Here is a 24,590-nt window from a genome sequence, read left to right on the forward strand (position 1 = left end):
TGTTTCCATATATATATATATATATATATATATATATATATATATATTATAAAAGTATATACGGATATGAGAATTAGGGTATGAAATACACACACTTTGTGCATATTGTGCATTTTTTTCTTTTTTTTTTGGGTCTTGTCTTGAAAAGCACACATATGTGGTGTTATATAATATTAATACTATTCTGGTTCTTTTTTACTATTCTTATTTGTTAGGATCTGTACGTATGTATGTCTATATTCTCTTTCTTTCTCCCATCTATCTTTAAAGAGCACACACCCACACACAGAGACAGATAGATAAAGAGAGAGAGAGAGAGAGAGAGAGAGAGAGAGAGACTGAACATAGAAGAATAAAAGAAAGAAGAAAGAGTTTATTCTCTCTCTTTATATCTATATATCTATATCTGTATATATCTCACTCTCACGTTTCTCTGCTAAGCCATGCGAGAGTTGACGAAACTCCCAGCCAACTGCGACCGCCTCGTTCTTCTTGACGAAACGACTCTGGCGGCGTGTGGAAAAGAGAATGTCTACTTCTGCACACTTCAATCCTCCACAATATCAACAACAACAACAACAACTTCTTCTTCTTCCTCTTCTGCTGTTGTTGTGATGCCGGTGGATTTACCAAAACACGTGGATTGTGTGGCCCCGTGGCACCCGCCAGGCGCGTCGCTGCAGCACTGCGGTGTATTTTACACCATTGATGGAAATGTACACTTCCGCCGCACCGCATCTCAACAACAACAACAACAACAACAGCAGCAGCAGCAGTCATCTGTACTTGAGTTACCATCAGACTGCGGTGTTGTGAGGGAAATGGAGGTCTTCTTTGGCACAACATTAGTGCTCCGCACCGCCAGCGATGTGTTGTGCTACGCCTTGGATCCCACCAGCACTGTTGAGATCACACAACTCCCACTCACCGGACGATTGGCTCTCCCACAGCACAAAACAACAACAACAAGAAAAAGAAAAGAAGAAAAGGAAGAAAACGAAACGGTGGTGATGCTGTACGCCTCGCCATCGCCCATACACTCGGCACAAATGCAGGTGGACGCCGATTGTACAATTGCTGTTGTGCAGTACTGCCGTGCGTTGCGTTGTGTGGATGTGTTGTTGCTCGCCGTTACTCCCTCGCGGGTGGCGGTGCTGCGGCGAACACGCAACGGCGGTCTGTCATTACCGCAGAACATCAATGAATTGCAGTGTTGGTCCGTGAACTGGGCAATGCAAGAGTTACTGTTCCTACACACAGATCTCAACAAGAACAACAAGAATGAGAAGAAGAGCCATACATGTGTGTTGCGGCTGGAGACAATGGAGTGGGGACCGACACCACCCGCCACCATTCCGCAATCCATCACGGCTCTGCAGTACACACACACAGGCGAGATGTGGGCCCTCGCAGAGAGAAATGAGAAGTGTGTGAAGTTAATTAACTGCACGGCGGGATCAGTCCTGCAGGAGGTGGAACTGCCACAGACTGCACGAAGCGATAATGTACGCCTGGCCGTATGGGGGGCAAGTGTGTTTGTTCTCTTCGGTAAGATCATTGTTGAGATACTATCAAACAAGGCAGATACAAACGCCACGACAGGAGGAGGATCTACACTCTGTGATTGGTTGCTTCTGAACACAACGAAAGAGGATTCAAAGAATACCAAACAAATGCGTAAAGAGATGACAAGAGAGATTAATGAAGTTGTGGCATTTGTGGAAGGAGATGTTGGTAGTTCTCGTACAATGATTGTGCGTGATAGCCGCTATGTCTCTTCTACGCCAGACACAACTGGAGTCTATCATCACGCCATACTTGATGCCATTGAGGGAAATAATAAACGCACGAGTATAAGCAGGAATGCCTCTCTTGTGAAGTACATTGCTGTGGCGCAATCCCTACATCCCGCAACTATTCTGCGTGTATTGCGTGTAGAGGATGCCAGTCTGCGTCTCTCACTGGCTGTACTGCTGGCCTCAAAGCCATCACTGACGGCGGGCGGTGTGAGATTGTTGGAGTGGGGCACACCCGTACATTCCTTCTGCCGCGCCATGGGACAAATGGAAACAAAACGATTTGCTGCTGCACTCTACGAAAGTGCACTTGCAGCTCTGGCGGCTGGTGCACTTGGCGCTGTTGAGTTTCTCTGCGCCGTTGCTGATGTTGTGATGATTGTAGCTGTTGGAAACAGGAGCAGCAGTGCGGTGGTGGTATCTCGTGAGGAGGCCCAATTGGAGGAAGTTATCGCACAAGCACTTGGTGTACTTTCATCCTATGCCCAGTGGGCGTTAGCAACAGCACCAGCCCTCGGTATCATTACAGCACATGTTGGACCGCAGCGTGAAGGAAAGAAGGAGGCGGCCGTACGTGATCGTATCGCACACGCCATCAACACATCACGTAGTGTACAGATTGAACCAATGGTACTGGGACGGCGATGATAATATAGAGGATTCACAAAGAGGAAGAAGTATATACGTTTCTCTTTGTGTGTGTCTCTCTCTCTATGTGTGTGTGTGCCTATTGAGGAGAGAAAAAGAAATGGAAAGTGAATGAGAGAAGGGTCCTTTTTTTTTTTTTGTTGTTGTTGTTGTTTTGTAGGATCTAAATCGTCTAAAACTCGACAAAGTAATCTGCTAATTATTTTTTTTTTCTTTGTTTGTTTTTCTACGTTTGGTCCAGCAGTAAGTCTGAGATGCCTTTACCCCTGGTGTAAGGGATACTGTTTTCTTTTTTTTTTTTTCTTTTTTGACACATTTGTTCTGCTTTCTTTTTTTTTCTTTTTTTCTTCCTACCCATTGTTGCTGTAAAAGAAGGGTGATTAGGTAGGAACAAAATAAACCGCGGTGTGTGTGTGTCAGTGAGTTTGTGTTTCTTACGCATTCATTCACACACACACACACAAACTCACACAGACTCACAGACTCACTCTCTCTCTATCTGATTGTTTGTTTGTTTGTTTGAGTAGTGGCGGGAGAAAGAAAAAAAGAAAAAAAGAAAAAAAAAATAACATCACACGCGATGGCTTCCGTTGGCAAAGGCGCCATTCAAGTAGAACCACGACAAGGATATTATGTGAACTTTGATGTGCACACCACGTACTCTATTCCCTTCACGGTGCGCAACGTGGCGCGGGAGATGTGCACTGTGCGCTTCACTCCGCCGAGCAATCAACGTGTGTTTCGCATCAACACAACATCCGTGCGGTTGGCGCCGGGACTCACGCACGTCATTGAGGCGGAGTTCACCACCCACGAGCCGCGGGACTATCAAGACAGTTTTGTTGTCTTCACCGCGGGGGAGTCCATCACGGTGCCGCTGGTGGCGAAGTGCTGCCCGGATCTCGAGTTCCCGACGACTGTCAACTTTGGGCGGGTGGAGCGCAACCGGCGGGGCCTCTCGAAGTTGTTGCCCCTCACAAATCGCGGCCGGCGGGAGATGCGAGTGAGTGTGAAGCCGCTCGCTGACGAGAGGGCGGTGGTGCAGGTGTCGCCGGCGGTGTGTGTGGTGCCGCCGCTGAGTACCGCCAACGTGTACGTTGAGCTGCTCCGCCTCGATGTGGGGAAACACCAGCAGCGACTGCAGATCTCCGTCGCCAGCGAGGAGGAAGAACAACAACAACAACAACAACTTCCGGAGGTGATGGTGGAGGTGGATGTGGTGGACTGCCGGGGGGCGTTGATTGATCCCCACACCGGGGACGAACTGCACGCACTGAACTTTGCCAAAACATACGCCGGCACAAAACGCGTGATGGGATTGGAGGTACGCAACGAAAGCGAACAACAAGTGAGTTTCGCGTTTCGCGCCAGCGGCGAAGCGGGAAGCGGGCCGTTTGGTTTCAAACCACAACACGGCCGTTTAGGTCCACATGAAACAAGACACATCACTGCTGTCTTTGCACCGCCCGTCACACACGCCGCAAAGGGATGGTCCAGTAATAGAGAGAAGGAACATGCATCGCAGCAGAAGTACGAGGCACTCTTCTCACTACTCTTTGTAGAAACAGAGAATACACATACGGTACGAGTTACAGGAACAAGTACCACAACCGTTGCATGGATTTCACAACCCGTGATTGACTTTGGAGAATGCCCAATGAATGATCATCGTGATGTAGTGGTGCAGGTGCATAACGGGCATGAAGATATGCCATTACATTTTCTCTTTCCACGTGTGGCACACTATACTATCACTCCTATGGAGGGAAAAGTCCCACCAAGTGGTTCATGTGATGTACGATTGACGTTTCGTCCACGACGATTGGGTACTTTTAAAGATCAGATCGCTGTTGTATTTAATGAGACAGAGCGACAAACCTTAGAATTCTCAGGTATCGCAACTACACTTGCACCACAGCCAAAGACTGTTGGTGGGATTGATAAGTTGCCAGAAGACTTTGAATCCTCTTTAAAAATGGCAAAACCACTAAGAGATGAACCACGACGTACACTTACTAATCGATCAATAACCGCTATGGCAGCTACAGCAACAACAAATACAGTACTGAGTGCTGTTGATATTGGTATGGTACCAGCAGAGGGATTAGAACCACCAGAACCAGAACTCCCAGCTGTCACATTCAAGACGAAATCAGTTAATGGTTTTGCGTTAGGACGTGGTGGAGATCACTTTTCACCTGTTACATTAGATGCTAAAACACTCATTAGAAGAGTTTTCAAAGAGGCACCAACCAATGCTGCAGAAAGACGTGATTGTCGTAGGGAATTACAACCAATGGATCTTCTTCGTATTGCCGCTCCCATAAAAGTTTTGGATTATCATCGTGTGACAGTAGGCTCCACATCCACCAAAACATTTTTTCTCTATAATGGAACTTCAGCTTCGGTATTAGCGGTAATGCCAATGGAGGAAACACATCTTTCTTTTTCGCCCCAATCACAAGTAATACCAGCCGGTAGAGCCGCTGCATTTGATGTGAATTTCTATAGTTCAGCAGTCCAGACGTATCAGCAAATTGTGCAAATAACGATTAATGGACATCACACATTACGTTTCACTCTACAAGCAGATGTAGTACCGGTAGAAGTTTCCTTATCAAGAGATGAAGTAACACTGCATTTTGTAGATTTTAGCGAAGACCCTGTTGCACATGCATCTGTCACTCTCTCTAATCTCGGTAACAGTGACGCAGTATACAAGTGGGTATTGCCAGATGGTCCCTTCACTATCTCACCAATGAGTGGATCAATTTCCCCAATGAATAAAGTGACAGCGCAATTAATGTTTAGTCCACCACAGGGTGTTCTAAACGCTGAGGCAAAGGCAGAATTACACGTAAAGGGTGGAACGGCAGTGAAAGTGCTCAACTTAAAGGGAGTTATCGCCCCTACATTGTGTGTTTGGGGTGGTAGTGCAACAGGAAATGAGTATACAGTTGAGTTATCTGGAGTACCTGCTGGGGTTTCAACTACTGCAACGGTTATATTACAGAATAGAGGTCGCAACAGTGCCTTCTTCTCTCTTGATTCACTTCCAGATTGGGTAACAATAACACCAGTGAGTGGACGTATAGGAGCAGGTGAATCTGAAGAGATTACAGTCGCAGTTCAACATGACAGTCCGGGATTATTACAATGTGTTGTGCCCTGCTGTGTGCGTGGAATGAAGCGACCATTGAAGTTGCATCTTTGCGCGATGGTATCGGTCGCACCATTGAGTATTTTATCACCGGAGCGTCAGAATGGTGAGATCCTGCTGGTCTTTGATACTATTTACGTTGGTACAGAAAAGGCACTTCCGGTTCGTTTCAGCAACACTGGAGATGTAGCGGCTGTGATCTATGTAGATCTCCAACAACACGCAGAGTACACACTGCAATGTCCAGAGAATAGTGCCGCATCACTGGAATGGCGTGGCCGTGGGGATATTGTGCCTGGTGTAATGTACATCACAATTCCTTCCCATTGTGAGGCAACAGTGTTGTTTGTATTTAAACCAAAAATTGCCGGAACGGATGAACGTTTCTTCGTTACTTGGCGACATGTGGGCGCCGGTGAGGCAAATCCACTACCACCACTCGCTATTGCTGGATGTGCCGTGTTATCAAGAGTTCGACTGCAGCGAGAAGTACTAGACTTTCCACTCACCGTCGTGGGAGCCCCCGCTGTGCCTATGATGTTAACAATAGAGAACACCTCCAGTGAGGTAGTGCATTGGGAACTATTTCTAGATCGGGGCCTTGAAGATGAAAGCTATGGCAATCGTCCTAATAGTAATACTAACAACAAAAACAAAATAAATAATATCAACAATAACGCCAAGAACATTGATGGAAATGATGTACCATTTCACATAAGCCCCGATAGTGGAACGTTGGGGCCTCATGCATCACAATTATTGCATGCAACATTTATGCCAACTCTGATGGGAGAACGAAAGGCGCGTTATTCTGTATTCCTTGATGGTGATTTAAAACATCCGTGTGCTCAAGTTCAAGTTACAGGGTTCGCCACACTCCCACGCATCACATGTGATAGGAGTGAACTTATCTTTCCAGCAGTTCCACTTAACGTGAATGTTGTGGAGACTATGTACATAGTAAACGACGGTTTTGATTCTATTGAAGTATACTACAAAAGTGTAGAACCAGGACCACTTACCGTAACCTTTCCCCGTGGATCTGTAGCCAAATCTTCTGGTTGTATTCCTGTACGTGTTGAATTCTGCTGTCCGAAACCAGTAACCTTTTCATCATCTATTACATTTACCTCAGATAAAGGCGAGTCCCTCATAATTCCTATTACAGGAACGGCTGTTAACTCTTACATTACTACCGCTCCGTATGTAGTGTACCAGCGTGGTCGTTCACATATTGATACTGGTACTACTATTAAATCTATAGAAGATGAGTGGGTACACCCACTGCTGTATCGTGAGGACGCCCCCGTTACAAACACCAATGCTGTAAACAATACTGAAGGAGTAAGAAAACAAACGGAAAGTTTACAATCTGAACAAAATCCTTTTAGTTTTGTGGATACCATTGGACTAGAAATGTACTCTCACTATACTATTGAAAATTTACGTTTGTGGCTCAACTACAATGTTTTAAAGGAATCTGTGGATGACTTAATCGGTGCATTACAGTCAACAGATGGACGTATACTTCTTGAGGCGGTTTACCGAATTAGTGGTAAACGACCCAAAAAGATACATGCTTTAACAAGTAAAGAAAAATCATTCACATTACTTGAAACACTGACGTCATATATAAAATCTCGTGGTGGTTGTTTAAGTGATATACGACTTCCTTATTTATTAACATATGAGGCGTATTGCCGTTATCAGGAGAGTTATGGAATGGAGGCAATATCTTCCACTGCCTTTTCAGTACGCGCGAATCACGCATGGATTACTGTCGTCCTACAGTTTATTCGTGTCCTCTATTTACCCAAGTTAGATCTGACATCCACTCTAAAAATGTATCCAGGAATGAAGACATATATTCCACAGCCAGCGTGGAGTTCAGCACCATTTCAGACAGCATTACTTGGCAGCAATGTATTTAGCCCAGAAGAAAGTCTTTTGCTGCGTTGGGTCGCACATAACTTGCAACAGTGTGTAGAAGAGAAATTAATAAAAGGATCAAATAAAATTATTAGACGATTTGAAGACTTTCGTGATTGTTTAGGTTTGATTGCCTCTATTTTATTGTATGTACCATCTGTATCCACACGATTATCACTGGATCGTCTAGTCAAGGATCCAACAACGTCAGTGGATATGGAAAACAATGCCACGGTACTACTATCTGCATTATCGTATTTGGGAGTTCCTCTGCGTGCAACTGCACGTGATATACTAGATTACAGCGGGATTGATTGGTTGCTACTGGCTGCAACACTTTTTATGTATTTACCGCGCTTCATCCCAACGACTGTTATTTCTCTTGAGGGAAAATTACTTGCCCCAATGACGCGAACGGTTGATGTAACAAATACGTCCAGTGCAGCACGTAACTATACAGTGGATATGAGCAATTCCGTTTTTCGTGCTGTTCCACAGGAGCTCAGTGTCGATTCTGGCAGTACGGCAAAACTATTGATTGAAGTAACGCTGCGTTTTAACCGCCGAGCAGAGGGACTATGTGTACTTATTGATACTTCCACAACCCTCATGACAGAACGGGCACCTATTGTGCTTCGTCTTGCTGCAGTTCCAAACAATGAACCACTTCGTGTTATTCACATTCAGACCCCACTCTATACCATTCTCAATCATGATATTCAGGTGGAAAGCCCATTCCCACAGAACTGTGTGGCTACACTTCGGATGGCACAGGAGTATAAGAATGACGGCCCCTATCCTGAAGGGGAATTTGGAAAAACACTACAAGGCGCCTTTAGCACATCCGCCGGGGTTTTGCCCTTCCGTAGTGGTGAATCTACACGGTTGGGATTCCAATTTGCACCGTGTGCTCGTGGTAAGTATGAGGCACGTATTACATTTCACGATGAGCATCAGGGTGAATTTTCATACATTGTCATTGGAACATGTACACTACCCAAACCAGTGGATAAGAGTAGTGTTCGTGGAGAGGCGGGAGAAGAATGTAGCCACACACTTCTCTTAAAATTACAAAATACACCATTTGAGAGAATGTTACGTACATTTGAGGATCAACGTCGAGCACCCGCAACACGAGGTACGAAGGCTTCCATTGTACCTGATCTTGCAGGTATACCGTACAGTGTTTCATTTGTAAATGAAACAGGTGTTGGACCGAATCCATTCTTTCGCGGTCCTGAGACTGTTATGTTCACAGGAGGTGAGTCTCTGACAACACTGACGTATTTTTTTGTACCTAAATACCTTGGGGAGTACAATGGTTTTATTCTCTTATCCTCCAAGTATGATGTACGCAGCATTCAAATAACAGGTAAGTGTGTACCAACCGGTGAGAAGGGTATTCTACGCTTTGCTTGTCCGGCACGACAGTGTATTACACAAGGAGTTCCAGTTGTTAATAACAGCAATGAGAATTGGTTGATATCAGCAACCCTTGAGGGTACAAGTTTTAGTGGTCCAAAGGAGTTACGAGTACCACGTGGGAAACAACGGGATTATCCACTACGATACAATCCCGCATGGATTACATCTGACAAGGGAGGTTTGACACTCTATAACAATGAAACAGGTGAGAGACGTGTATATACACTTGTAGGTGAGGCAGAGGAACCACTATCAGAGGATACTATTACGGTTGAATGTCGTGCACGTGAACGACGTACAGAAGTGTTGACGGTTCCAGATATTAACGGTGCGGATGCTATGTACAATGTAGAGACTGATCTGCCTTTTGCACATGGGGAAGCATCCGTGTTGGTGCGGCGAGGAACGACTGCAAAGTACGCTCTAGTTTTACATCCTATGATGGGTGGTACTTATGTAGGTACTGTTGTTTGCCGCGCTCCTAATGGACGCTATGCATGGTACGCCGTCACAGTCATTGTCAGTTCTCCTGAAAAGGAAGGTACTGTTGATATCAAGACAGATGCACGTACCCCTGTAACAGCTGATGTGAGCATTAATAACCCAATTGATAAACCCCTCCAGTTTACTGTACGTCGTTACGGTAGTGGTTTATTTGGAGAGAACTCTGTTATGGTTGAAGCGAGTGCAGCGGCAGTGTACTCCTTTATGTTTGTCCCATCTCAAACTGGTTCATTCAATGGACGTTTGGTATTTTGTAATGATGTAATAGGTGAATTCTGGTATGATCTAAACATTATTGTAGAGGAAGCAGCACCGGAGGAAATCAAATTTGAAAGTGAGATTGGAGTCCCTGATGTCATGCAAGTACGAATACCGAATAATACTTCAGTTGAACGTAGTCTTTACGTCTCTAATACAAACCCCCGTAATTTCTCTACTGCTCCAATGCTTCTTACCATTCCTGCATACTCCGAATTGACAGTTGATGTCATATATACACCAACTATTGTAGGCCAGAAACAGGAGGCGATGTTAAAGTTGTCTAATCAAGATTTAGGTGAATGGCGTTATGCCTGTACTGGTGTTGGTCTTCCACCTGCAGAGAGTGAACCAGTGGAGTGTGTGTGTGAGGTTTCGGGAAGATTAGCGGTGATGCTCAAGTTCAAGAATCCATTTGAGGCTCCAATGATACCAGAGGCTACTCTTGTTTCTAATTGTGAAGAGGGATACTACACACTTGCGGCAGCACAGAAACAATCGGTTGCTCCAGGCGCCGAGGCTTCCATCGCCCTCACATACGCACCCAAGACGGTGGGCCATCATGAGGCTACTGTTCTAGTGCGTCCTGTAACCATTACAGAGAAGGTGCAGGACATTACATGGAGATTTCCACTGAAAGGACTCGCAGAGTGGCGTTGCCCAAATGTTTTTCTAAACTATCACTGTGTTGCACGACGACAGTTGGAGGAAACGGTTACACTGCCGGCACCTGGTGTATCAGAAGAAGATAAGGACCGGATCACAGTAGAGTTGGAATTGGAGCGGAAACAGGAATACAGCAAAACCATTCAATCAAGTTTCCAAGCTAAAGTACTCACATTTGATGCAAATAAAGGGGTGATATCTCTAAACTTACGATTTGCACCTTTACGTCCATTTGTAGCCACAGCTGATCTTGTACTTCGCTGTGAAAGAGGCGCTACATGGCGTTATCCCATTAATCTTGATGCTGTGCGAGCGGAGTATGATGACATCTTGACTATTACGGCAGCTTTACACACTGCCTCTGCTGTTACATTTGATATGTATAATGCATTTCCTCACAGCTCTCCATTTAGCGCCTACTTCACTCCTGAGAGTTCTCGTGATTTATCTGTCACAGTTACGCATGGTGTACTTCGTCCATTTATTGTTGGACAGAAGAATCCAGGCGCTGCAACACCACTGCAGGTGCAGTTCGCCCCTTCTGCACGTGTGCCGCAGGTAGAGGGAACCCTTATTGTTGATACAGAGGAAATGCAGTGGTCCTTTAAAGTAGTAGGCAAACTGGAAAGCCGCTCTGTCGACGGTAAGAAGGTACAACGTATGTAGATAATAGTGTCATGCACACAATGTAAACGTGAGAGAAGAATTAAGAAAAAAAGAAAAGAAAAAAAAAAGAGAAAATTGGCATCCTGATTTTTCGTGAAGAGAATGTCTTTCATTTACTTCATTCTCTCTCTCTCTCTATATATATATATATATGTGTATGTGTATTTGTTTCTTTTACTTGCATGCCTGTTTGCGCGCTTTGGTGTATGCTGTAACCATTTCTTTCTTTTTTTCTTTCTTTCTGCTCTAATATTATTATTTTGTCTTTTTTTTGTTTTTACAAGACGTTTGTCTTTCTTTTTCTATTAATCCCTCTTAATCCCTATTTCTTTCCATCTCTCCTTTTTTTTTTCTTTTCTCTCTCTTTCTCTCTCTCCCTCTTATTCCTGATTTTCAACCATCCATAATAATGAATCATTCCTTATGATAGCAACAGGAAGTGTATGGACGACTGGGAAAAGGAGTATGAGGAGGACCGGCGGCGGCTTGCGTTGGGCCAAGACATCGTTCTCAACGGCCGCCGCGGTGATTTAGATGTAAACCCGTTTGAAGAGAAACCACCCGTGGCGTCTACTGTTCAGATGGCACTTGAACATGCCACGACTGCCGTTGTGGCGGAGGGAGCGAAGAAGACATCCTCACTGACGGATTTGTCCCCGGTGATGTTTAAGCCAACTGTGATGCCGGAAGAAATTAGAGGACCAGACACTATTGTACGCCGTGATGATCAGGCGGAAGTGGCCGATATATACGCTCACTATAATAGTAATAATAATAATAATAATGGTGATGATTTCTACTCGAGACGAGAAGGTATTTTTCATGATGGTGACACTGAGGTACATGAACGATCTCTTTTAAAGGATGACCGGTTTGATCTTCCATGTCTTTCATCAGGATGGAGTCTTCACAGCCTTTTTAAAACGAAAATAGGTAGAAGAATTTTTTTTGCTGAAGTTGTTAATACGACATTTAAGGGATTTATCTCTGGTAAGGAAGCATTAGTTGGATGTTTTGTGACTCCAAATTGTCTCTACATTGGTGATGTGGAAACAGGTGCACTGATCATTTGTATTGATATTATGCGACTTTTTGAGGTGTTCGTTTTCAATGACGTTGCGATTGGCCTACGAACGATGGATGCCCTAGATCTACACTTGCAAACATTGCAACACACACAACAATTAGTAGATATTCTGCAAAAAATAGCAACTTACTGGAAAGCAAAGATGCATGTAATCCGGTCCACTGCAGAACGTGAGAAGACGTTTAAAAAAGAGATGCGATTGATTGATAAGAAAAGTTACACATGGACACTCGCAGAGGATCCCCGCACGGGACTTCGCATTGTTCATGTGACTGGGCCTTTCCTGACACCTCTTGCACCTGTTGCCGCGAAGATACTTCATTGGTTTGGCAACGTGCAGCAACCATCAAAAGATTGGAAGGGCAGTAAGGTGCGACAGCGGCGTTGTGCGTGGATCACCGCCACGTGTTTTTTCGTATCGAAGGCGGAGGGCCCCGGCGTTGATGGCCGTGGGATTCGCCACTGCGTGGCTGTGGAGTACATGACGGAGCTCTTCGTTGGCCCCGGCGGGGAGTTGGGCGTCGCGGCTCTGCGCGGGCCGCTGCAGCCGACCGTCTTTGTCGTCTTCGACTCGGAGGCGGAGCGGAATGCGGTGGTGTTTCTCCTGCAGGAGTGTTATCACTACCGGCATGCGGGGGGTGGGTCTATTAGGGTGACGCCTGTGGAGAGCGTGGAGAGGAAGATTAGGGATGAGAAGAAGATAAGTGATTGGCGACCACAACTCTTTCTTATGCGTCCACAGAAGGAGTTGTATGAGTTTTTGCGAGGTCCTTCTGTAAAGAAGTAATGCACTCTTCTTTTTCTTTAATTATTGGTTTTTTTTTTTTTTTTCTTGCTTTCTCTCTGTATTTGTCTGTGTGTGTATGATTTAGCATTTGCTTCCTTTTTTTTTTTCTTTCACTGCAAAGGGGAAAAAAAAAGGAAAACTAACAAAGAAAGAGAAGATTGACAGGATCTGCTTCATTCACTAATTCGCTCTCTTTTCTTTGTTTATTTCTCCTTTCTTTCCGCGCTCTCTTTCATTTAACATTATATATATATATATATATATATATATGAATGTGTGGGCGTATTTCATTCTCTGCCATCTTGTTTATTTTCTTCATTTATTTTTATGCTTCTTTCCCTGCGTGTGTATTCGTAGAGGGGGATCTGTGATACTGTCTTGTTTTCTTTTCTTTCCACACTTTCTGCGTTATCGTGGTGTGATATATTCAATTTGCCTTTCCACTTCTTTTTAAATAAACAAGCAAACAGGGAAAGAGGAGGAGGTGGTGGTGGGAGGTACAGTCAACGGAGGTGAAAAGAAAACAAAAAAAAGAAAAAAGAAAAATATAATCAGACGATTAAAACGTAAAAAAAAAAGTGGGAAAATGCGTCGTGTGTGTTTGTCGAAACGCACTCAAGTGGGAACAGTTCCACAGTTGGCCTTGCGCTTTAACAATAACAACAACAACAGCAGCAGCAGCAACAACCATAGTAACAGTGGTAATACTGTGGGTGTGGAACTGCCCGATCCACCATATGCTTTGCCTACATCCTCTCGATTTGATGCTGAAAGAGGTGGTATGTTTGATAAGAATTGGTTACTGCAGCTTCCAAAACAGAAACCACTACTGCGCAATAGTGTGTATTTACCAAGTAAGGAAGAACTATGGAGAACACCAGCGTATCAAGGACTGGAGATCATAGCGGAAAGTCTTCCATACCATGACGTTCTTCGTTACATCATGGAACACAATTTCTTTTTCTTATTTAAAACACTCCTCAAATCACGTGATGCACCACTCCCACATGTGATGTATGAGGATTTCATGAAATGCCGAACCTTTTCATCATTGCAGAATCCACCTGAAGAACAGTTTGCGTTATCACCCACGCTACTCCGTTCACTCCTCTGTATGGCAGCACATCAATGTATTCTCGATCCACATTACTTCACCACATGCCAAATGCTCTTTCGACGTATAGAACAACAACAGAGTGTTTCATCGGAGGTGTTGTCAGCATGGGTGTACTGTTGTGCCGCTAGTGGAAAAGTGGATGATGCACTCACATACGCCAAATATATGGCAGATCACGATATCCCGTTTGACGAAACGGTCTTTTCTCTCATGCAACATCCCTCTATTGATCCTGTGGCAGCAGAGCACAATGCTGTATCGCACGCTGCAAAGGGTCTCTTGCTGCAGCGTCGTCTGAGTGGTCGCTTACATACAGTCTACCGCAGTGATAGTGTGGCCGCACACGGTATGTTTGTCTTCTATGCATTGACATTAAGTCACGCCAAAAAATGGGAAGTAATTCGCGCTGCAGCTTCACTTGGTGTGGGACTCACAGAGCGGACTCTCTCATTAGCGGTTGAAGTGTACGCCCGTGAAAAGGGATTACGCTGCGGCCCAAAGACCGTGAAAGCCTTTTCTCTCTTTCTTGCGCGTGATGGAACGGTAGGAAATCTTCTCTATGTACTTCTCCGTACGAGAAAGAATGAACTGTTACCAGACTTTCAGGGATTAGCAAAGACCGCCTTTAGTGTAGAGGAACAGAAAGAAATACTACACTGTGTGGAGTATAGGGCGCGGCGTGATGAAGGCTTTGCGGCCGCACGTTCGCTTCTCTCCACACTCGTAGGGGAGGATGAACCACATGAGCTCTTTCGCGCCCTCTCACACACTGTGCGGGCAAACAACAGCTCTGGTACAGCAGATGTGGGTGAGAGTGATGAGAGTTCCAACATGAATGCAGTGGTAACATCTGTACAATCAATATTGCGGGATGTGGATACATTAGATAAGGCAAGTAGTAAGGCATCAACAACACCAACAACATCAGTTGCTGCTGGACGTGGGGTTGAAAAGACTGGGGAGTATCGTTTCACCGTGAAGGATGAAAATGTACTGCAAGAGGAACTGGAAAAATTGTATGATTGTAATCTCCCAACTTCTATGCGTGAACTTGCGCAAATGCACATTCTTGAGGAGGCAGAACTCGCGGAAAGAGTTAAACGACTTTCTGAAGCGTGGGTGAATCCCGATAGTTTATAGTGTAAGCTGATGCCTCATTCTTTTTGTTATCTATTCCATTCTTGCACACACACATATATATATATATATATATATATATATATATATATAGGTTGATACATGGTTATTGCTGAGAAGTTTTTGTATCCTTCTTTGATGTACTAATTCTCTCTTTTCCTTTATATATACATATGTGTATCTCATTCTTTTTTTTTTTTTAAATGTATTTCTTTATTTTCTGACAGCAGCAGTAATGACATCATCCACATGGGCTCTCTTGTCTAGACTGGAGGTCTATCGAGAAGCTGAAGAACAACCAGCACCGCTGCCGCCACAACCGTATCCTCCGCTATCAACTAACAAAGTTCTCAGTCGACGTATGTCGTTATACCAGAAAAGAGTGAAGGAGTTGGAGCTTGAGAATAATGAACTTCGGATGAGATTTGAAGCGGTGCAGACATCACCAGCTGCAATGAATACACGAACGAGCGCCAGTGTTTTGTTGGGATGCCAACAAATATTGCGCGAATGTTGTCGTATACTACAGACTGAAGGAACAGAATCACATGAGGCCTTAAATGTGCGTAGTACGATAGTGCGTGCTTTGGAGGATCTCTTTTCTATACGTTCCTTTTGCAATACCTTTAGTATTATGTATGCTGAGTACCACCAGTTAAAGAAGGATGGGATTCAGCTTGTTTTGGAGAACTACGTTGGAGATATTTCCCCAGAGAAGGTGCAAATGCTGGCGAAAGAAATCTTACTGCGATTTGAGTTTCTCATAGAAAGAGTGATGCGATCAATAGAGGAGTACACTTCTCTTCAACGACATCTCTGCAATTCTCTCGGTGAAGTTGTGTCCTGCGTGATATTGCACGTGGGCCGTTATCATGAGAAGCCGCATGCAATTGTACTCTTAACAACGTTGCAGGGCATTGTGGACCAGACATTAAATTTGACTATTTCTACGGAAGAAGATGTTGCCGGTTTCAAGCGGGACGCCGGTGTGGATGAAACACTTCTGAGAAAACTCCACGCAATGAGTGTGGAAATTGTTCCTCAACGTGCATCACTTTCCTTAACTGAACTGCAGACTATGGCTATCGAACGGACAAAGTTAGACTTAAATCAGAGAATCATCAGCTATAACACTCTGGAACAGTCCTTACAGAGGGCTATGGCGATACTGACTGATCGAAAGACTGACTGATTGACTGACTATTATGTATCTATTTTTAACTTTTATATTCCTTACTATCTATTCACCATTCTCCTACCCACCCCATCACTGTAATGGGAAGCGAAAGAAAAAAGTCTCTCTTGGTTTCTCAGTTATGTCATATTGATAAAATTGATGGACGTGATAATTATTTTTTGTTGTTGTTTTTATGGGAAGTATGTATGTATACCGGTATGAATTAGCAACTGCTGTTATGTTCTCAGTTATTTTTCCTTTTCGCTGTTTTTCTTTTTCTTTTTTTTTTTTTTTTTTTTCTTTTCCCACACACTGTACATTAAAATAACGACAATAACAAAAAAAAAAAAAAGCAAGGAATAGAAAATAAGGGATATAGGTTGCAACTGCTTTCTTTTCGATTGCATTGCTCTGTAGAGAAACTAAGAACGGCAACACGAAAGAAAAAAAAAAAAACACTGATTGGGCCCCATTTTTTTTTCTTTTCTATATTTATATATAACCTTCCGCTGTTTTTTTTTTTTTTTTTACCATTTTGGGCTGTTTTTTCTGTGTGGAGGGTCCTTAAACCATCTTACTAACGGCGTCCATCACAGCGATGATCCAGTACGGTGGGGTAGCGCAGTACGGGGCATACCAACAGCGGTATCCGGTTGTTCTTAGCCAAGGAGGAATTGCCGCCATTCCATCTCTTAGTAAGTCGCCAATGATTCGCGATGTCTGGGAGGACAACTTAGAGCAGGAGTTCAGCGTTATTCGCTCACTTATTAAGGACTACCCGTATGTCTCAATGGATACAGAGTTCCCTGGTGTTGTAGCAAAACCTGTGGGTAACTTCAAGGCAACACATGAGTTCTACTACCAGACACTCCGTTGCAATGTAAATTTGCTCAAGATGATTCAGCTAGGGATAACTCTTCTCAATGACAAGGGTGAAGTGCCGGAGAACTGCTGCACGTGGCAGTTTAACTTCCGCTTCTGTCTCACAGAGGATGTGTACGCCCAAGATAGCATTCAATTACTCCGTCATGGAGGTATTGACTTTGACTACTTTGCGCAGTATGGTGTTGAGGTGTCACATTTTGCCGAACTCCTCATCTCAAGTGGCCTCATTCTAAACAGTGAGATCCGCTGGCTTGCCTTCCATGCTGGCTACGACTTTGGTTACTTAATGAAGGTAGTCTGCGGTAAGGAGCTGCCGGAGAAGGAGGAGGACTTTTTGCAGATCTTCCACTCCCTCTTCCCGTGTGTGTATGACATTAAGTATCTTCTCCGCTCCACGGAGCTCTCCCACTCGCTCGGTCTCGATCATCTCTCGGAGAGTCTCCGCGTGCGGCGGTTCGGCATGGCGCACCAGGCGGGCAGCGACTCGCTTCTCACCGGCCACTGTTACTTCAAACTACTCCGCGACTGCTTCGCCGGCGCCCCGCCGCTCTCCAGCAACGGCGTGCTCTACGGGCTCTGCGAGGACGCATCCTCCGCCGCAACTCCAAGCAGTACAACCATTCCGGGCGGAAGCGCACACTCCTTCGCGTCATTCGCAGCAGGGAAGAACGCGGCATTCCCGTCCACACCACTCACACACACCGTGAAGGGACACAACTAGAAGAAGAAGGAGAGAGAGAGAGAGATAGTGTGTGTGTATGTGAGCGAGTGAAAAAGAGAGATGCAAAGGATTAAAAAAAAAAAAATCCAAGAAAAAAGAACGAAAGAGAGAGGGAGAGAGGCAGGGGTCAATCTCACTTTCCCGCGCGTTTTCTGTTTAATCGGTTGTTTCTATTTTCTTGCCCCGTATGCCCTCGCTCCGTGTTTCTTGCATTCATTCTCGTTGCGGTCTTGCTAGAGTTAAGGCACGAACGTACGGGATTGAAGCGGAGTCAGTGATTTACGGGTGTGTTAGAAAATAGAAAAAAAAAACAAGATAAATGACAGACAAGAAAGCGTGAGGGAGAGAGTGAGGGCGGCACATGCGTACAGGGTCGATATGAACGAGGAAAAAAAAAAAACTAGTACAAATACTGAAAGTACGAAAGAAAGAAATTAAAACTGTATATATATATATATATATATATATATACTTGATTCGAAGAAACGAGGAAGAGGAGGAGAAACAAGAAAGAAAAAATGAACAGACCAAATATATGACGGGTTTTCTAAAGAATATGCTCCTTCCACAAACACACAAACAAACACGTACACGTACAAACAAATTTCTTTTTTTTATTTAAACTCTGCACTACTATGAATATATGAATATACTGGTGAATGGGTTCGCCTTGGCTATTATTTCTCTAATGGCATCAGAGCATTCATTTTTATCTCTTTTTTTTTTGACATCCTTTATGTAGTGAATAGGTAATTAGGAGAAAATAGTAGTGGGAAAAAAAGGGCAAAAGGGACGATAATAACCGAGTAACAAAGAAGGACCAAACGAAACCACATGTCGTCAGAGAGGGAAAACACATTGGACTTTTGGTCCAACCCAGTGGATCACTTTCGCCCCAATCTAAAGGCGCTTACACTCTACGCCGATTACCAGTACGTTGTTGACAACTGGCTCCACATAAAGGAGCGGTGGCTATCTCCCTGGTATATGCCGTGGTGGATGCCCATGTATCAGTTTGGTACATGGTACTCGCAGCGTACACGAAACCTCTTTTTGGTGGAGAATCACCTAAGTTACCGTCCGTACAAGTATCGCCGTAATGACGAGGATCGCAAGAACCCGTATTAAGGTACATATTGTGGTAGTAGCAGCGCATTAGGAGTAGGAAACACGAGTTTAGGCTGTGAAGTTATGTGGGAGGCAATACATTACCACATACTCAAGAAAAATAATCAAGATGAATTTGAGAGGAGTACACAGCAAAGTAGGAAAAGAGGAAAAAAAAAGAAAATTCATAAAAAAAAGAGAAAATCAATTGCTTTTGTTTATCTGTCAAGGATCCCGTTTGTTTTCTCTCCCTCTTTTTTTTTTCTTTTTAATCGTATTCTTGTATTCGTTTAGGGAGGGAAAAAAAGGAGGAAGGAGGGGGATATAGTAGCGCTATGCTGTGCCGCAGGTTATGTTTTTCCTTTTGCTGAGAGGGAGGCTGTTGCGTCTGCTGTGCTGCTTGTGTATTTCCCCTCTCTCTATCTCTCTTCACCAATCCATGACGGAAACACACTCTCGTTCACGTTAAAATGAGTGAAGCACAACCAAGGAAAAAAAAAAAAAAAACAAACAATAAAGGGTAGGTGTAGCCATTAAGAATAGTAGGATGACAGAAAACCCAAGTTCTTTACAACTAGATGACAATATCTTGGAGGCACTCGTACACACACTTGCCAATGATCGTAGGATTCGTGTATCTGCATGTCTTCCACAAATTCTCAATGATGTTGCAAATTCTCAGTCGGATGTCGTTTCGTCACGCCGCGGAGAGCGAAAAGGACGGTGGGAACACGCCAGAGCAACTGCATTGGCGGAAATGTTGCAGCGCATATTAAAGAATAATACACGAGCCGAAGAGTGGTGTCATGTAGAAGGTGAATGGAATACATTTATGCGGGATTTGGACTCTGGACGGAGGCAAAACAGCGGAGAACAAAGGGCACTGAAAGCACTTGTTGAACCTGCTATAGAGGCATTATCGCCACTTTTAACATTTCTTCCTTGTAGTGAAAAAGTTGTAGAGGAGAAATTGCAATGGGCTCGAGGGTTCTATGCACGGGCGGTTTTTTCTCTCTTGCGAGTTCATCTCCACGGTGTTGCGGAAACCGAGTTCATTATATGGCTCCGCCGTTATGAGTGGAACGTGGAACTTTCTACATTACTACAGCCTTTTATGAAGAGTGAGGTGGAACCCCTAGAGAAGGAGTTGGCATTTCATTTCCAAGATGGGAAAAAAACTGCCCGGCGTGACCAACCTCAACATTTTTTTTCCTTTCTCCTGCAGATGTATGAACAATATACCATGAACACTTCCACTCATGGCTGGACATTAGTAACTACAATGGGTCATGATGTCTTGAATTTAGTGGCGCTTGGTAGTGTGAGACTTGCGTCAACTGCTGCAAGTGTATTTTGTAATGCGTATGACTGGTTTGAGGGATCTGCCTTTTTAGCAGAGAAGGACTTCACTGTTCATGTTGTAAATTCTTTTATTGATTTTTTGAGTAGGGCAGAGGGTCGTATTCACAAAAGTTCACAATTGCTCTTGGCGGATATTATTTTATTCCCTACTGCATTTCACATCTTTCTTGACTCTGCACGAGTTACAGCTGAGAAATCATTTGCTACAGGTTCACGTGTTCTCTGGCGGTTGGAGTTCCTAGCAGTAGAGACTCCAGATGCATTTAACACCTATTGTGGCACACATCACATGTTGAGATGTTTGGAGGCGATTGTTCGACGACTTTCTGTAGTTTTCACACTTCTTCCCTCCTACGCTGTGAGTCTCTGGGAGCGTACTATTATTCCATCTCTTTCCTCCTTTCTCTGCATGCTTGATAGTGCGGTGGTTGTTGATACCGCGATGCCACTTGGCGGTATTCTTCTCTCTGTGGAGCTGCTGAACTGTGTGCACGTCATGCATGCTGTGGCGGAGGAGTGGGTGGAGCGGCTGCGGGATGTCGCCGCGGCTGCCGCAACACTCGAGCACATCACACAGTGGGAAGGGGAACACACACACCGCACCTCACACCGCATTACGGCGTGGATCACACAACAGATGCGTGGCCCACACCGCACGGTGGGTGATGTGCACACACTCAACACACTACTGCACACACTCGCGCAGGGGAGAACCACCGCCCACGCTATGGTCTCTGAAGAGGTGAAACAATGTCTAGCGCGACTCACAACGGAGGAGGAGCGACGGCAATTGCGTGAGTACTGCACTGCTGTGGGGATGGAGTCTGTCGCCGCCGTATTGCTGCAAATCACAGCGTAAAACAAGAAGAAGAATGATCTGGCAATTCATTCTGTACACAAGAGAAAGAAAGGAAGAGAGAGAGAGAGAGAGATCGCGACTGACACGCGCAGTGGTACTTGTTACACTTTGCTTCTCCTGTGTTGTACGCTGGCAGTTTTGATCGTTTGGGCTTTCCATCACGTGCGGTAATAATGATCAATATATATATATATATATATATATATATATATAGGTTTTTGTTTTGTTTTGTCTGAGTGTATATTTACTTGTAGTTGTTTCCCAAATTGGTTGTTCACTTTCTCTTTCTATTTCTCTCCATTTCAGACACACTCAGACCCACACAGAGAAAGAAAGAAAGAAAGAAAGAGAGAGAGAGATAACTGAAGGAAGAGACTTTATAGAGCCATTATTTTACTTTTTTATTTTCATTTTGCTGCAGGAGCAAAGTGGTTATGAAACGATGCTCTCTATATTTTTTTCGTACAGATAGAGGTAAGAAATCCGAGTGGTTGGATTCAAGTCTTCGAACAACACAGATGCAAACAGAGGCTATCCCTGATAGTGGCACATTAATGCTGCGTGCCCCATTCTTCTACACAGATCAGCAGCGTATCTGCACAACACAAGAGTTGTTGCATCAGATATCAATGTTTTATTGTCCTGATATCTATGCCTATAGTATTTTAAGTGCACGAACTATTCTTTCTGAGGCCCACAAGCGTGGTATTCTAGAAACCACAGTGAATCCAGGAAAATTCTTTGTACATCCTGCAGCACTAATCAGAAATCCATCCATGTTTTCACATTTTTTTGGGATTAGCAGATCTCCTCACTTTTCTGAACTCCTTTCTGGGCTTCTTGCCAGTCATGATGCCCATCATTCTGTGCTTGTGCGGGTTTGCCATTCAAGCGGAGTAGACACAACAAAGTGGATAGCCTTCTTGCGTGGACTATGCCTCTGTATTGCCGTAGGTGATCCATTGATCTCACAGGTAACCTATGTTATGGAGGATTTGCTTCTCGGCAGTGGTGCACATGATGTACTCACCATTCCGGGTGAATACCATGAGAGAGGTATATTTTTGGCTGAGTTGCTCCTAGAGGCGGGAGTGGAATTCGGTTTAATAAGCGTGTTACAACTAAGCTTAAGTATTCATCAACAGTTTTTCACAGAGACTCCATATGCGGTGAGCAAACGAGTTGCCGTATGCTTTACCAGATCTGAGCGACGTTTTCTTGATTGGAACTTGAGATGCCTCAACGGTAAATGGTGGAAGTAATTAATTCTACATAGGGAGTCTTCGGCGAGTTGCCATTACATTAAATTTGGTTCTATTTTTTTTTTTTTTTGTTTGTTTTCTGCTTTATGAAGTTTCATTTATGATATTGAATCGCTGTTGTTGGTGTTCCCTTTTCTTCAAGGGAATTGAGAAGGAGAGGGTGAGAGTTTCCCTTTCATTGTTTTTTTTTTTTTTTCTTCTTCTTCTTCTACAAACTTCTTTTTTTCATCTTTTTTTTTTTTCTTTGCCCGTTCTTCTGGAATGAGAGAAGATATGGAACTGAGTGAATTACAACGACTAGTGGCTGCATTTTACGAGCAGCAAATGCGCTACACCTTCACAGCATCTCAACACCCATCAAACCCCGATGTGTACCGCTTTGTGTTCTCTCGACCCACAAACGCCACACCAGAGTCACCTGTGTACATCACTGCTGATATTTCGCGTGCCCCTGAGCAGGATGACGACCAGGCAGTCCTCTACTGTGCAATGATTGAAGGGTTGAACTGGCCATACTACTTTAGACTACGTGATGGGGTAGTGGATGATGGGGGTTTCTCTGAAAGTCTGCTAGAGAAAGTGGATATGCAGAAATGTAAAGTAAATGAGCGTTGTCTTTGGAAGTAAAAGTTCTGCGCAGTATTATGTTGTTTCTGAGTCTAAGTTGATTTAATAAAAGAAGTCAATCTTTTCTTTTTCTTTTTTCGATGCATATGTCTGAACAATGCTACAATACTTTTTTTTTTTTTTATTCTCTATATCTCTTCCAAAACAACAACAACAACAACAATATATATATATAGACAATACGTCTAGCGAAAGTAACAAAAAAAAAAAAAAATAAGACACCCAGCAATAAGTGAGGAAAATATGCGCAACTATATGACCATTACTCTCCTTTGCGTACTTTTTTTTGCCGCGACAGCCTCCGCCATGTACGTTGAGGATCCGCCAGTTTTAACAGAGGAGTTTGTCGCCAACGTGAATCGGTTGAATGGTGGAATGTGGACAGCAACACACGAAGGCAAGATGAAGCACAAGACGGTCTCTGAGGCGAAACGTCTTATGGGAGTGCATACACCAAGCTCTCAGATTCTCTCTCCACGACGCTTCACTGAAGAGGAATTACGTGTGAAGGTCCCTGATACCTTTGAGGCTTCAGAAAAATGGTCCAATTGTCCTACCATCCCAGAAATACGTGACCAGTCTGACTGTGGTTCCTGCTGGGCTGTGGCTGCGGCATCAGCAATGTCTGATCGCTTTTGCACGATTGGTGGAGTGCAGGATGTTCGTATATCTTCCGGTGATTTAATGTCGTGCTGCACCTCTTGTGGATTCGGTTGCAATGGCGGTTACCCCGAAAAGGCGTGGGAGTTCTTCGCCGATACCGGAATTGTATCGGAGTACTGCCAGCCATATCCCTTTCCCGCTTGTGCACATCATTCGAACAGCTCAAAGTATCCTTCTTGCCCATCGCATGGATACGATACACCAACATGTAATGCGACTTGCACCGACAAAACGATTCCTTTGATCAAGTATAAGGGAAACACCAGTTACTCTCTGAGTGGTGAAGAAGACTTCAAGCGCGAGTTGTATTTGCGGGGACCATTCGAAGTTGCCTTCACCGTGTATGCAGACTTCTTGGCCTACAAGAGCGGTGTGTACAAGCATGTCAGTGGTGGAATGCTGGGAGGCCACGCCGTGCGTCTCGTCGGTTGGGGTGAACTCAATGGTGTGCCGTATTGGAAGATTGCAAACAGCTGGAACGAGGAATGGGGTATGAATGGCTATTTTCTCATCTCCCGCGGGTCGAATGAGTGCGATATTGAAGGGAACGGCAGCGGGGGAACACCAAGTGTTCCACAACCAACGGGCAACTAGTGTAATGACAACGAAAAGGAAAGAATAAAAAAAAAGGTAAAACGTAAGTTCCAGTGAAAATCAATTTTGGGATAGGGGAAAAAGTTTATGAGGCTCTTTTGTTTTGCATCTCTGGCGCTAGGAGCGATGCATTTTAATCTCTGCAAAAAAAAA

At 44.2% G+C, this 24,590-nt stretch overlaps 10 protein-coding genes across 10 annotated transcripts; all 10 read left to right on the top strand.

Moving 5' to 3' along the window:
• Positions 1–443: 443 nt before the first annotated feature.
• On the top strand, positions 444–2,444 carry TM35_000192760 (uncharacterized protein; the record flags this gene model as incomplete). Its single annotated transcript, XM_029026774.1, has 1 exon — positions 444–2,444. One exon carries the CDS (start codon positions 444–446, stop codon positions 2,442–2,444), a length of 2,001 nt encoding a protein of 666 aa, XP_028882098.1.
• Positions 2,445–3,024: 580 nt separating this feature from the next.
• TM35_000192770 (uncharacterized protein) lies at positions 3,025–11,052 on the top strand (the record flags this gene model as incomplete). Its single annotated transcript, XM_029026775.1, has 1 exon — positions 3,025–11,052. The coding sequence occupies one exon, from the start codon at positions 3,025–3,027 to the stop codon at positions 11,050–11,052; it is 8,028 nt and encodes a 2,675-aa protein (XP_028882099.1).
• Positions 11,053–11,495: 443 nt separating this feature from the next.
• On the top strand, positions 11,496–12,926 carry TM35_000192780 (uncharacterized protein; the record flags this gene model as incomplete). Its single annotated transcript, XM_029026776.1, has 1 exon — positions 11,496–12,926. The coding sequence occupies one exon, from the start codon at positions 11,496–11,498 to the stop codon at positions 12,924–12,926; it is 1,431 nt and encodes a 476-aa protein (XP_028882100.1).
• Positions 12,927–13,512: 586 nt separating this feature from the next.
• TM35_000192790 (uncharacterized protein) lies at positions 13,513–15,183 on the top strand (the record flags this gene model as incomplete). The annotated part of the gene is made up of 1 exon (XM_029026777.1): positions 13,513–15,183. One exon carries the CDS (start codon positions 13,513–13,515, stop codon positions 15,181–15,183), a length of 1,671 nt encoding a protein of 556 aa, XP_028882101.1.
• A 232-nt stretch (positions 15,184–15,415) lies between these two features.
• TM35_000192800 (uncharacterized protein) lies at positions 15,416–16,372 on the top strand (the record flags this gene model as incomplete). The annotated part of the gene is made up of 1 exon (XM_029026778.1): positions 15,416–16,372. One exon carries the CDS (start codon positions 15,416–15,418, stop codon positions 16,370–16,372), a length of 957 nt encoding a protein of 318 aa, XP_028882102.1.
• Positions 16,373–16,955: 583 nt separating this feature from the next.
• TM35_000192810 (CCR4 associated factor) lies at positions 16,956–17,963 on the top strand (the record flags this gene model as incomplete). The annotated part of the gene is made up of 1 exon (XM_029026779.1): positions 16,956–17,963. The coding sequence occupies one exon, from the start codon at positions 16,956–16,958 to the stop codon at positions 17,961–17,963; it is 1,008 nt and encodes a 335-aa protein (XP_028882103.1).
• Positions 17,964–19,617: 1,654 nt separating this feature from the next.
• On the top strand, positions 19,618–21,291 carry TM35_000192820 (uncharacterized protein; the record flags this gene model as incomplete). The annotated part of the gene is made up of 1 exon (XM_029026780.1): positions 19,618–21,291. The coding sequence occupies one exon, from the start codon at positions 19,618–19,620 to the stop codon at positions 21,289–21,291; it is 1,674 nt and encodes a 557-aa protein (XP_028882104.1).
• A 434-nt stretch (positions 21,292–21,725) lies between these two features.
• On the top strand, positions 21,726–22,553 carry TM35_000192830 (uncharacterized protein; the record flags this gene model as incomplete). The annotated part of the gene is made up of 1 exon (XM_029026781.1): positions 21,726–22,553. One exon carries the CDS (start codon positions 21,726–21,728, stop codon positions 22,551–22,553), a length of 828 nt encoding a protein of 275 aa, XP_028882105.1.
• A 273-nt stretch (positions 22,554–22,826) lies between these two features.
• TM35_000192840 (uncharacterized protein) lies at positions 22,827–23,180 on the top strand (the record flags this gene model as incomplete). Its single annotated transcript, XM_029026782.1, has 1 exon — positions 22,827–23,180. The coding sequence occupies one exon, from the start codon at positions 22,827–22,829 to the stop codon at positions 23,178–23,180; it is 354 nt and encodes a 117-aa protein (XP_028882106.1).
• A 306-nt stretch (positions 23,181–23,486) lies between these two features.
• Positions 23,487–24,437, top strand: TM35_000192850 (cysteine peptidase C (CPC); the record flags this gene model as incomplete). Its single annotated transcript, XM_029026783.1, has 1 exon — positions 23,487–24,437. One exon carries the CDS (start codon positions 23,487–23,489, stop codon positions 24,435–24,437), a length of 951 nt encoding a protein of 316 aa, XP_028882107.1.
• Positions 24,438–24,590: the final 153 nt, after the last annotated feature.

Source organism: Trypanosoma theileri (assembly GCF_002087225.1).
Source record: "Trypanosoma theileri isolate Edinburgh chromosome Unknown TM35_Tth_19_V1, whole genome shotgun sequence".
Classification (NCBI taxonomy): Eukaryota; Euglenozoa; class Kinetoplastea; order Trypanosomatida; family Trypanosomatidae; genus Trypanosoma; species Trypanosoma theileri.